This window comes from Pinus tabuliformis, chromosome 6 (assembly GCF_031772625.1).
Source record: "Pinus tabuliformis cultivar Carrire ecotype Pingquan chromosome 6, CPIR1, whole genome shotgun sequence".
Lineage (NCBI taxonomy): Eukaryota > Viridiplantae > Streptophyta > Pinopsida > Pinales > Pinaceae > Pinus > Pinus tabuliformis.
In genome coordinates, this window is record NC_142292.1 from 670,375,127 (window position 1) to 670,388,918 (window position 13,792).

General features: G+C 35.5%; 1 protein-coding gene across 1 annotated transcript; it reads right to left on the reverse strand.

Moving 5' to 3' along the window:
* Positions 1 to 1,692: 1,692 nt before the first annotated feature.
* LOC149260410 (U-box domain-containing protein 26-like) lies at positions 1,693 to 3,323 on the reverse strand. The gene has a single exon (XM_089420668.1). The coding sequence runs from the start codon at positions 3,077 to 3,079 to the stop codon at positions 1,835 to 1,837; it is 1,245 nt and encodes a 414-aa protein (XP_089276794.1). The 5' UTR covers positions 3,080 to 3,323; the 3' UTR covers positions 1,693 to 1,834.
* Between the last annotated feature and the right edge of the window lie 10,469 nt (positions 3,324 to 13,792).

Consider the following 13,792-nt stretch of genomic DNA (forward strand, 5'->3'; position numbering starts at 1 on the left):
ATACATTAAAATTGATGTTCCATTCCACTAAACCATGATCTTATGCATAGAAGGCCAATTTCTACCGTATAAACTGCATGGGAAATTTCACCCCATTAAAAATAATCACCCCTACATATCCTAAACAGTAAAATTCCCAATTAGTAGCATCAAACAGATACAGGTTTGCAATTAAGAATCTGAGACTTCAAATATTTTGAATAACAATGGATGAAATAACTGCAATGATGATATGTCTGCTTGTACAGATTAGATGGCATGTGTTTCCAATTGCCTTTGACTGTGATGATGCCTGTTCTTAACCAATGACGTTTGTTGTTAACCAGAGCACACCAGCACAGCATAACAGAGAAAACAAATAACATAGCTTACCGAGATTTTTCGCTTATGGTAATTTATGAAGCATTAAAAATACACAGCAGTTGTGATATGGTGCGTAGACTTTTGACAATTGGGAAAAGCAATGGAGAAATTTACAAGGTTTGATATTCTAGACTATAGTCTATCATCCATCCATATTAACCTCGGATCTCTTAAGCATTCAGAAAAGAACTCGGCCAATGCTATTGGATATTTGGCTTGTTCTGTCCTAGCAAGCACCCAGTTTGAATCCCTCTCAGACTTAATAGATATGAAGTACTAAGGATTTGTATGTAAGTTCAATATAGGTCTACCGTCTATACTAGTTTATTTAGAGTTGTTTAATTATAATATGTTTGGACAATTAAACTAATAATAAATTAATAACAATTTCATGATTAAAATAGATCTACATTTACTTACATTTATTTATCTCGGATTTAATAAATCCAAGTTCGAGGAAAAAATCTGCTAATTTATTAATAATTATTAATTATAATATATTGGATCACTAAATTTTGGTACATCTGCACCTGACTATTTTTAAATAGATCCAATGTAGGTAAGCTAATCCATTTATAATTTGTTTAAATGTGATATGTTGGCATATTTTTCCCAAATAGAATGAGTAGGGCACCTTGCCAGTGCAGTCAGACTAAGATGGATTTGTAACTAGCTATTTTTATCTGTCAGATTTAATAGATCCAAGGTTAATTTGTATCTATATTAGTTTATGAAATCTTGATATTATTTTTCCATCCTATCCTTAGTAAGTAAGATAAGTATATTAATGTCAACAAATGATCATAGAAAGTCAACCTGACTAAAAGAGTACATCAATCAAAGGTAGAGAGGCCCAGTGCAATCAAATCAATAAAGATGGTAAGCTTTTATTAGTGGGATGCAATCAAATCAATAAAGATGGTAAGGTTTACTTAGGTAAGGTCGGTAACTTGGTTAAACAAAGAAAATGAACTCATTCGTTTAATTTTTTTTGCAGAACTCTTTCCATTTTGCAGAGAATTTCTATATACAATACAGACAGCAACTTCACAAATCTTTTTGAAGAAATTTACCGAAGTCAAGTTGTGCACCGGGCTCCATTTCTCACTGTGCTCTGCCCCAATTACATTGATTGAGATCCAAAGGGGTAAGTTCAGATGCAAGCGCAGCTCCATTGAGCTAGAATGCATACCCTTTATAACCAGAACACATGGAAAAAGAAACCTGCATTGTGGTGTAGCCCCTTGACCATGTATCTTGAACACTAATAAAGCAAAGACAAAACAAAAACGATTTCTCTGGCAGAGCTTCGACAGAAAAAGATGGAAATTCAGAAAGAAGGAAGTAGAATTGAAGTTACAAAGAACCCATTTTACATATACATCTCAAAGAACAGCATTATTATAATCAAACACAAACCCTGGCTTCAGGGTTTAGAAATACAGAACTCAGAGGAAAATTACTGAAATCCTCATTGTCTTAGCTCATCATTATCTCTATCAGGGGAACTGAAAATACAATTTTCATCGGGGATATTACAGCTTCCCTCGCCCCATACCTTATGCAGGACCTTGAGCAGCTGAAGGGCTTTCCTCTTGGCCCTTGAAGTACAATCACTCTGAAGCAAAAGCAACAACTGGGTAAAAGCCCCAGATTGAATTGCATTCTCCCTGGGATCAACGCCGCCATCCTCGTGCACACAAATAGCACAGAGCGCACTCACGGCATACTCAGTCCCTCTGTCGGAGACCTTGAGAATCATATCCAAAAGCAGAGGAACCGCCAACGCATGCTCTCTCAGCGCACGCCGCCCTTCAGAGACAGTGCAGAGGAGATCGAGAGTTGCCAAGGCGCGCTCGGCGCAGACATCCTTCAAATTTGGGATAAGTTCCAAAATGGCATCCACGGCGCCGGCCCTCACGGCTTCCCCACGGTTCCGCTCGGTTAAGCAGAGCGCTAAGAGGGCTTTTATGACGAGCTTCTGATAATCCCGCAGCGATCTCACAAGCCCTTCCATCAATCCCTTGGCACCCGTGTGACCTCCAGAGGGCTGAAAGACGAGCGTTTTCTCCAGCAAGAGAAGCGCGTTCAGTCTCACGCCCGGAGGTGCAGAGGAATTCAGAGAGAAAGCAGCCAAATCGAGCATTTTCTGCTCGTCAACAAAAACCTGCAGCATTTTCGGCGAGCGAGAGAGGGCTAATAAAACACTCAGCGCCTCGGCGCAGAAATCGGGGGCCCCGTGACCGTCGAGGAGAATCGAAACCAGGCCATCCGCAACGCCAGCGTGGAACAGGGCCTCACGGTTCCGCTCGGAACCCTGCGCGAGCCTCGCAATGGTCCTAAGAATCTGAGCGCCGAGTCGGCCACGCAACACCGCGTCGCGGAGGATTTCCGGGGTCTGGAAATGCGCGAGCGCGCCGTCGGTTGTCGATTCGGAAAGCCGCACGGCCTCATCCACTCCGCCGCCGCCGCTTCGTTCTTCGTCCGCTGCCGCCGGCTTCTTCGTTCTCTCGCGCGTTATCGGGAGCTGCCATTGCGTGAAGCTCTGCACAGCCGTCGCCGCCCGCTCTGATTTGGCAAGGTCGGTCGGCGGCGCGGTGATGTTTGGCGGCGTAGTGGGGCTCAGAATGGACTCCGCGCAGGCGCCGAACATGCCGCAGGAGAATGCAAGGCGACCTGGGTGCTTCAATCTCGCAACGTTCCCTGGATTCCTCATCGAAGAACAGACGATTGCAGAGCCAAATTTTTACGAGAAATTCATATTCCTCGTCGAATTATTTTCTCCTGAGCTTCTTCCCCAGAGTTTGCAGAGCCGAATTTAGCGGATTGGCCGTTTTCTGGGCTTATCTGTTTGGCAGAATCGGATCGTGGCTAAGGATTCCTTTCCTTCTTTCCTTATGGCCTGCAGATGAATGATTTTATATCGACCAACTGGTTCTGCGTTCAGTACGGGAGCACGCTCGCTGAATCGACGGCCCTCCTTTCCCACGGACGGCCATCGCTCGATCTGGGCCGTTGTCTTTGGTTTTTCATTGTCGTACGCCCCTTGTCGATTTGCTTTCGTCGTTTGCAGACTGTCGTATGACCGTTTAGTTGTCGGCAGGCCCACACGCCGGGCCACCCGTACTGTTCCCCCATTCCACGCCGTTGGATCGTGAGGCAAAAGGAAGTGGACCGTTGGATTGGAAATTTTAAAGTGTAGATTGCCTGACCGCATAGTTGACTGTCTAGTCGGGCGTGCGTCTCATTTGACTGGGTGGAGTTGTGGGCCCCGGATAATGGTGGGCCAACTGGCATTTAAAATTATGATTATGCCAACTGGACATGTCATTCATTTGGTGCGTGTCCTTTCAAATCAGATGAGCCAGCCCGCCAAATTTTGAAGAACGTTGACGGTTGACCACCGATTTCGGGTAATGGGAGAAGGTTTTGGCGTTTCTCGACTCGTACTCGTCGGAATCCGGTGATAAAATTTATGTCAGAATAAAATTCATTGAATTTGCAGATATTACTGTTACTGTTTGATTGCAACCTTCGCAGACCTAAACTTGGTTTTCAAAAATAGAATATTAAATTTGTTTTATTAAAAAATTATAATTTTAATAATCTAATGTATCTTATAATAATCAAATGTAAGATGTCTAACTACTCTATAGTAAGATATTTTACAATCTAAAAATAAAATATATTTTAAAAATTAAAATAAATAAATAATTATATCTATACATACATTTGATAAAAATGGAGAGGGAGAGTGTGTTGATTCCATCTTTACTAGTATACCAATTGGCAAGATGTGACAACATGCACCCATTAAGAGAACATTCAAGTAATGTATAACATATCAACCATCGTTACAGAACACCACCCAATGAGCTTGCTCTGCTTTCATTCCCACAACTGGTAATCCATGCAAACAATGACTTTAGGAGATATATAACGGTATGCAATGGGTTACAGTATAGCTCCCACGCACCAATTAGCGCATTGCAATCTTGTTAATGCATCAACATTTAATGACAAACCATCAATGGACACCTAAGTGGGATTCTACATGTCACTTAAGGTTTTTCTCAACAAGTATGAAGGCATAGTTCATTATCTTTGGGTGGCCTTAGTGGTTCCTTTCCTTACCTCTTTCAACAACTCTCCCCTCACGATTAACGAGCCACAACACCTGTGTCACTCTCCATGTTGGGCTTATTGGATTTTTCCATGGCCTAGTTCTGTGGCCAACTTTGCATCAACGAAGGAAAGGCAACCACAACCATCATGTTTCCTCTTCCCATATCCATGAAGGTGCTAATCTGCATGGCACTCTAATTCTTTTCATCTTCTCATACAAGTTTTCATTATAACAGTCTGATTGCATTGGCAATGCAATGATGCCCTAGGTGAGCCCCCTGAGGAGCCAGACTATCTGTACAAGCTTAGGTATGCATGGTTTTATGGAGTTTGCAATTAAAACAATAATTTTTGGCTTGGTTTCAGTCATTGCTCTACAAATGGCTCTAACAGTGCTTCAACTCAGTGCTAAGGAAGCTCGAATAGAAATTTAGGGTGCAGTTTAGCCCTGATCACTCTAACTAGCTCTAGAGTATCTACTCGCCATTTCTCACTCCACTTGTTAGCAGCCATGCCTAGGCAACGTGTCAAGGTTCAAAGAGGAGGTGCCTACTATCAGGAGTGAGGCATCTCCAGAACTTAGACTCACACTGAGAGCTTGACAACACTTTACAAGGAGTTGACCCCTCAACCAATCCAGGAAGAGATCACTCAAGTCGAGTCTCGGTAAACTACAATGAACTCAAGAACGATGTTATTATGTCTCTGAATGAGATGTAATGTTTCCTAATGACAATGGACTATAGGCTCGCAAGCACTTGTGAATGACAATTGGGACCTCCTCTTGATCTTGACTACTCCCCTAACAGTGACAAGGAGCCCATTCATGTCGAGGCCATGGACTCTGAAAAATAGATATGTTTACTTTTTGTTTTCCTTTATGTTTTAGCATTATGCTAGAGAACATGGCTATAACCAACTAGACTATTAAATTATTTTGTATTATGCACTTAAAAATTTTCTTCTTCCTTCCATAATTTTGAAATAATTAAAATTTTGTATATAAACTGGATTCCTTAATAATAAACTAACACACTATTCTCATGCTTAAAATATAAATTTTTATTAATAAACCATACAAATCTTTACTTAAAAAAAATTAAATCAATATTTATATATAATAAAATAAAATAATTAAACATTTGTATATTAAATTTTTTCATCCTTTACTATTTAATAAATTCAAAGTTAAAGTCGGTGTAAACTAATAAATACAAAATTAAAATATATACTTCCAAATTAATTATTTAGTAGAATTTATATTACTCGCCATCTCAAGATCACAGATCATTTTAACAATAACATTTATAAATTTCTTGCTTATGACGTTTCATCTATATCAGTCAAGTCCACTTCTTTACAGCGGAATGATGGGTTGCAATGTCTGAATCCACTTCCTCACAATTCAATGATGGCTATCAGTGCACTGCTTTACATTTGAATGATGGGTTGCAATACTTTTTACTTTTCATTATTTTGACCATGAAAAAATTTACTTTAATGATGGGTTGCTATACTTTTCACTTTGGATTATTATTTTTTATTCTACTTTTTGATATTTTAATGACGAATACAAGGTTCATTGAAAAAGGTGTTGACCGTTGACTTAAATAGTAATTTTTTTTTTTCCTGGTTAGAAGTATGAGGATAATTAGTCAAAAGTCTAAAAAAATTTTCAAAATTGGAAGTTTACTTGTTTGTGGATTCAATTTTTGGTGACCATGGTGATGTGAGTTGTATTTTTAACCTCATATCAAAAAAATAAAAGATTAGGTTGGTATAGTTTTCAGCTTAAAAAATATAATAATTTTTTAATAATAATTAAAAATATTATTTTTATTTATAAAAATGAAAAATTTTAAAGAATTTTTTTTTTAATTTATGGAAATGTTATATAAAAATATAATCACAAATAAAATAGATGCGTGATTAGAGACTTCTATAGTTTATCATATTGTTAAAGATTTCTGGAATAAAACTATGTAACGTGTGATCTATCCAACTTTTCGGATAGTAACTCCATCCATCGTTAGGACCACAGAGAGCCTTATGGGTAAAGGAGTGTCGGATAGCCTTTTTATGGGAGGAAACAATTGCCCAATGTTGGATTAACCGTCAAAACATAAATAAATAATATTTGACCAAATTTTGAGACCAAAGATTATTTAAATTAAATGAATAAACCATCTTTGACCAATGATTATGATTTGTTAATTTTTGAAATTTTTTAAAATAGCTAAAAATTTTGAAATAAGAATTTTGTTTTTGTATTTTAATAGAAAATTAAGAAATAGTCAGAATTAAAAATTTTAATTATGAATAATAAGAATTAAATGAAAGATCATTATACGAAATTCAATATAATTAATGAAAAATGGGACCATCTAAATCAATTATTATTAGATCATAAATTAAAAATGAAATGGGAAATTGATCAACAAAAACATTCATAATATAGAGTCCATGGTCAACAATATGACTAAGAGATAGGCTCAGAATTAAAGGAGGAAATAATAAAGGAAGGTAAAGGAGATAAGGATTAAAGTGGATAAAAAGGAGTAAAGGATAAAAGGTAAAGAAATAAAGTGAGAAGAAAGAAAGTTAAGGGTTAAAATAAAATAATATGAAGAGAGTAATTATAGATAAAGAATTTAAAAGATGACCATAAAAAAACCTTAAGATGAAGGGAAGGATAAAGAGGAGGAAGAGGGGGATTAGGGTCGGGTTAAGATTCAAAGAGGATGACGCGTTTCCAGGATTGGCAGAGGATGACGCGTTTCCAGGATTGGCTGAGCCTATAACTATCCTCCCTATTAAAGTTATTAGGGTTCTTCTTGATTTCAAGGGCTTCTCAAATAATACGCGAGTTGTATAATGGTGCAGAGGCTATGAGTTTTGATTGATCGAAACAAATTAATTACTTGGATTTATAAGTGTTCAGCCCTTTCCTTTCAAGCCCTTTCAAAGCCCGCCTCAAGGAGCACATTGCTGACACCAACCACAACTGTCTTTCAAAATATGCCATAGTTGAACACTCTCATAAATCCAAGCACTTAATTTGTTTCGATCAATCAAAACTCATAGCCCTTGCACCATTCTATAACTCTTGTATTATTCAAGAAGCCCTCAAAATCGAGAAGAACCCTAATAACTTTAATAGGGAGGATGGTTATAGGCTCAACCAATCTTGGAAACCTGTCATCCACCATCTCACCCTTTGAATCTTAACCCGACCTGATCCCCCTCTTCCTTCTCTTTATCCTTTCCCCTCATCTTACAGTTTTTTTTATGGTCATCTTTTAGATTCTTTATCTATACTTACTCTCTTCATCTTATTTTATTATAACCCTTACCTTTCTTTCTTCTCACTTTATTTCTTAACCTTTTACCCTTTACTCATTTTTATCCACTTTACCTTCCTTTATTATCCCCCCTTTAATCCTCAACCTCTCTCCTAGTCATATCGTTGACCATGGACTCTATATTATGAATGTTTTTGTTGGTCCCTTTCCCATTTCATTTTAAATTTATGATAATAATAATAGATTTAGATGGTCCCATTTTTCATTAATTAAATTGAATTTCATATAATTATCTTTCATTTAATTCTCATTATTCATAATTAAAATTTTTAATTCTGACTATTTCTTAATTTTCTATTAAACTATAAAAATAAAAATCTTATTTCAAAAATTTTAACTATTTTAAAAAATTTCAAAAATTACCAAATCATAATCATTATTGGTTAAAGATGGTTTATTCATTTAATTCAAATAATCTTTGGTCTCAAAATTTGGTCAAATATTATTTATTTATTTATTGACCGTTAATCCAACATTCCACAATTGTTTCCTATAAAAAGGCTATCCAGCACTCGATTACCCATAAGGCTCTTTGTGGTCCCTGATGATGGATGGAGTTACCATCTGAAACGTTGGACAGATCACACATGTTACACAATTTTATTCCAGAAATCTCTAGCAAAATAAAATAGATGTTTTTATATGAATGAAAAATTGATGTAACTTTTTTCTCCGATTTAAGGGGAAATATAATCTTATCTTTTTTATGGAGCCTAGGAACAACTACCGGCAACTAAGAAAAATCCTATGCCTTGTATTTAGGGCTCAAGCTGGTCGCACCCCTCATCATTCCTCACTTCATCATTATTGGGGACTCCAAGAACACTATTTAACATCAATAGCTAGACTCCCTTCCTTCAGATCTAATATTGTCTTTGATGTTCCTTTGCTTCTTCTCTCTTTTATCCCAATTCTCCTGTATTTCTTTCTTTCATGTTTTGTGTATCAATAATTCTCAAGTCAATCTCCAAGCCACCCTTGAAATCAATGGAAAAATGGGGGATCTCATTGTTAATGGTGAGGGGTTGCACCCTCCACATTCCATGAAAGGCCCTCTAATTATTCAAATGTTCCATCTAATTATGCAATCGTGTAATCCGAGTTTTGTGGCTACTCTTAATCATTCCCATCACATTCAAATGACTCCTTACCACCTTTAATATATTGACCTCATATCCTCCAACTTTCCTTATATTAATTTCCCATGCTCCTCCTAGAGCTAAGATGGGATATTACCTATGCGATGGGTGTTAGAAAATCGGAAAGGTAGAAATATTTTCTCTTGTTGATAATTACTTGTTATATCTTTGAGTTCCTTTATTATGTTCTTCTTTTATCTTAGTTTCATCAAGCAATTACCAAAAGCAAAACACGAAGATCAAGTACACTAGATGTAGGCACTCTGCCAGGGCTAAAACCACTCCATAGGGGAAAACCCAATCAAAAACTCTTCCTTCAGTGGATTCAAAATGAGATGGATCAAGACCTTAGACCAAATACCTTCCTTCTCCACCAAGTCAGGCTTCCAAGAAGATACAACAACCTTCAATAGTATCTTCTTGTTCAACAACTACAACCCAACATCAACCCAAAAAATTTAGCCCCAACTTCACCAAAATTCCGGCCCAGCTTCAGATTTTCGACCTCCTAGCTACTGCAGAATTTCATCCCCCTCAACACTCTAGAACTTGGCACATGTGGGATAGGAGAGAGAAATTTCGATTTCTTTTGCAAGATAATGACCTCCTTCTTCTTTGCTAGAATTTTCCTCCTTGGCCCTTGAATTTCATACTTTTTTCTTGCACAGTAGTTGCATATCAATTTGATGAGATAATGTTCCAAATGATGCTGAGTTGTTGCCTTTATATAGGTGATTTTTCCCCTCCGTTAGGCCGACTTAGTGGAGGAGGTTTAGGAGACCTAATTGTACATAAAATAAATATTTACGTTGACAAATAAATCCCCAGAAGGGTCTTTTACAATATGGCATGGATAAGGACACTTGACATAAACCCTAAAAGCCTGCAATGGAAGCTTTGACCCAAGCATGAAGTCCATGCTTTAATAAGTCAATTCTATTTATAATAAAATTTATTTTTCTTTCTTTTGACAAATACAATGACTAAAATATAATTATGAAGACCGACACTAGTTACATTATTCAACAATGGGATTTACTAACCAATATTTTTCATCATTCCCATGAGTGGATTCTACTAGTGATGGGACTAACAGTAATAACCCATCATGTTTATAGCTCTCTATTTATTATCTATTACTATTCACATTCCCAAATACAATCCTCCTTTGCTCCTTTTCATCTTAAGGTGACTATTACAAAGTTTACTTAATCTCATTTGGTGACACTATGCTCCCTCCTAATCACGCCCATGGATAAGCGAGAGTTTAATGCCATGAAGACTACCCTTCAATAGCTCACAACGAATTTTGAATAACTTCATTCTTAATTTTTCATCTTCAGATTGGCTTCTCCAACCTCTCTATGCAAGTTGAGATCTCCTTGGAGATCTTAGCTCAACATCATTAAGCAATTCAACAATTACAAGATGAATGTGGAGCCCTACACACTCAACAAGAGGACTTCATGACTCAACAATTGGTAGGCATGCATAATCACTCTCTTTAGAACATTTAAAAATGACTAGTAAATTTATCACAATGTCTTCTTCCACACTTGAATCTCCTTAGTTTTGGGGATACTCAGGCTAGAAACCAAGCATAGAGTGCTTCTTTCTCCCATAGACCTCTTACACGCAACACTTTGTTATCCTTATTCTATGCATCTATTACAAGGACTATGAAGTTAGCTTCATTTTGAAAGTTTTGGTTTTCTTTTTACGTATCGTGTTAAGACTCCTAGAAACTACAATTATGTTATGGAGCCTACCAATGGCCACTAAATATCTACCTTTTTGAATGCATCTTCTCAATGCACTTTTGCTAATACAAATGTGTTTGAGTTCATGTCAACAAAAAAGAAAATAAAAATTGATGTAACTTCTAATATGATGTTCAAATGGAAGAGGTTAGATAAAGCTCAGAGGATAGTTTGTTAAATCTAACATGAACTTATAAGTGTTTGTGGATATTTTGTTGTTGGGATGGTTGAACCAAGAAGAAAGATGTTACTCAATATTATGACATGATTAGTTATGGAATAGATACTAAGTTGTTTGTGAAAATTCGACACCAGTAAACAATGTATTAATCACAAGGGTTATAAGGGCTAGAGATGCTTCTACATCAAACTTGGTTCTATATAATCTATTGTGTAAATGTTTTATGAATTTAAACTTTTTTGGCCACTTAAGATAACAAGAAGGGAAACCAACATTTTTGGTTTAAAATCTAGTAATAATCAATTTTCATTGATGGAATCATAGATATAAATAATTAACATTGCTTAATTAGGTTGCATGGGGTGTTGAATCCATTTTTCATTTAAAACAACAATTTCAATAATCCAAAATTGAAATTTCAGCAAATTTTTTATGGTCAAATTTCACTAATGGTAAATCAGAAAAGTTTATAGTCATATAATGTTTATCCCTCTTCCCATCAATAATGGATGAACTCATAGTATGCATTGTTGATTACTATAATTTAGTTATGACCTTATTGTTGATTATTGATAATATTTGGGTCATGTATGATTGCATAATAGAAATGATGGAATTAATTACGTTTTTTGTCATTCAAGAAGTATAAATGTTTTATGGATTTGAACTTTCCATTTTGCTATAATCAAATCCGACCATGCAATGTTTGCCAAAATTGTAATTTTAGATTGATAAAACTATTGTTTTGAATGCATAAATAGATTTAGCACCCTTGAATACCCCTATTGCCACCAAACTATGCAATTTTAACATCTAATATATGCAAATTCATCAATCCAAAAATGATTCTTGTTGTATTTCAGGTTAAAATAATTGGTTTCCCTCAACTATTTTGGACGTCCAAAAAAGGGAAAATTCATAACATGTTTATGCTACAACTTATGTAATCAAGATCTAGAATTATTTGTTGGCCTTCCTTAATTATGAGGAGTCATGATTTTGACATCCAAGTATCTTGTAGGAAATGTGGCATCAACATTCATAATGATCGCCATTCCTTTCTCATAACCTAGTTGTCCAAACAATGATATGATTTCAAGGATTTGGAAGCAAATAAAATGGGATTTATGCAATTTATGTCGAAGTTTAAAGGATGTTTTGTTAATTGTTGTACAAATTAAAAGAAATGCTACTTTGAGAGGTAGCACATTGATATTTGTGAAAACTCTTACAAAGAAAACTATTGCTATAGAGTTGATCTTGGACATCATTTATAATATGAACATTAAGGTTTGAGATAAGAAGGGAGATCTTCTTGATCAATAGAGATTAATCTTTGTTGGCAAGTAGTTTGGATATGGTCATAGCTCTACTTGAATATAACATATAGAAGGAATCAACCTTGTCCTTGATGTTTTGCCTTCATGGAGCTTATTAGAGCAAAGGAAAGATTTCCTCCTTTTGATACTCCAAAAATTGTCCTTCTAGAAGTGTTGGCAAAATTAAGTCAACTTCTATTTAAGATTGCTCTTCCTTTGAAAAGAAAAACAATCTAATAACATTATTCACATAGTTGGTTCTTCCCTAGCTAAAGTAGACCCGCACTCTATACTTCATTGTGGAAAAGACATACATAAAAGATTAAGTTTTGCATGGGTCAAAGTGGGATAAGATTGCATGCTCAAACATGAGATGATTTGTAGACTTGATGGCCCATGGCAAACAATGAAAAATCTGTAAACATGGACTGTGTGTTTTCATAATTTTGAGTGAAAGGCTTCTTAATAGTGTGTGGGATAGTGAGAATCATAACTAGAAACATACACTACACTATGAACACATTACTTTTTGTTACAATTTGTTTTCAATACGAGCATGTGAAATGCCTTAACATTTAATTAAGATTGGATGACACCAAAAGAGATTCAAGTGGAGATCATGCTTGTAAATTTGATAATATGAGCATATATATTATATACCTTAAAAGTTATTATCCTTTTAGTGACTAGTTTTCATGCCTAATTATGTTTGATGGAAAGAGAAGATGATACAAGATTGAGATAGATTAAACCAAGAAAAAAAACCAAATTTTTTAATTTAATAGAATGATTCAAAATAGTTAATAGAGTTATAATCCTTTTCCATACCCGATCAATGCGTTAATTAATAAATTGAAATCAATACGTTAATTAATAAATTGAAATTAAAAAAAGAAAAGAAAAGAAAAGAGATAACAATGAACTACCCACGATTTGTTTAACTCTTACCAAGGAGATTTAGACGTTGGATGTTCTTTCTAAATATTGTAACATAGATAAATTGACATAGGCCTGACATATAATCTTTGTAATTAACCATGTAAAACCGAAAAGTCAAAATTTATACCAAGGATGGCAAGAGCAAGGGGATTCTTTTTTATCCCAAAGGAAAATGTGGAATTATATATCTAGGGTTTGGGATTCTTTGCAACAATTAAGTAAAAGCGTAGTCGCTATTACATGGATTATAATTAACAACCTAAATGAATATTTCTTAAAAAAAAGCCAATAGGAGACTCTACACGAACTGTTAGAGCTACGTTAAACAAAGGTAAAGACAATTACATATTAAACTATATCCAGCTTAAGCATATCATGAAGCTTTGAACAACTAGGGTATACATTTTCCAAATTCTTTGTAATAATAATAAACAAGTTGCTAATATGGTCAATAAGACAATTCATCTCGAAATGAGGTTTTATGAGTTGATTGACATCAAACCACTGACCATATTCCTTAATCCGAGATTTAAGCCATAGACATAGTAGACCAAGAATCAAGGAGCACCAATCCTAGAGTTGAAGAAGCAACAAATCCTTGATC

Excerpts from the sequence above, each read along its gene's own strand:
- LOC149260410 (XM_089420668.1), bottom strand. The coding sequence starts at position 3,079 with ATGAGGAATCCAGGGAACGTTGCGAGATTGAAGCACCCAGGTCGCCTT.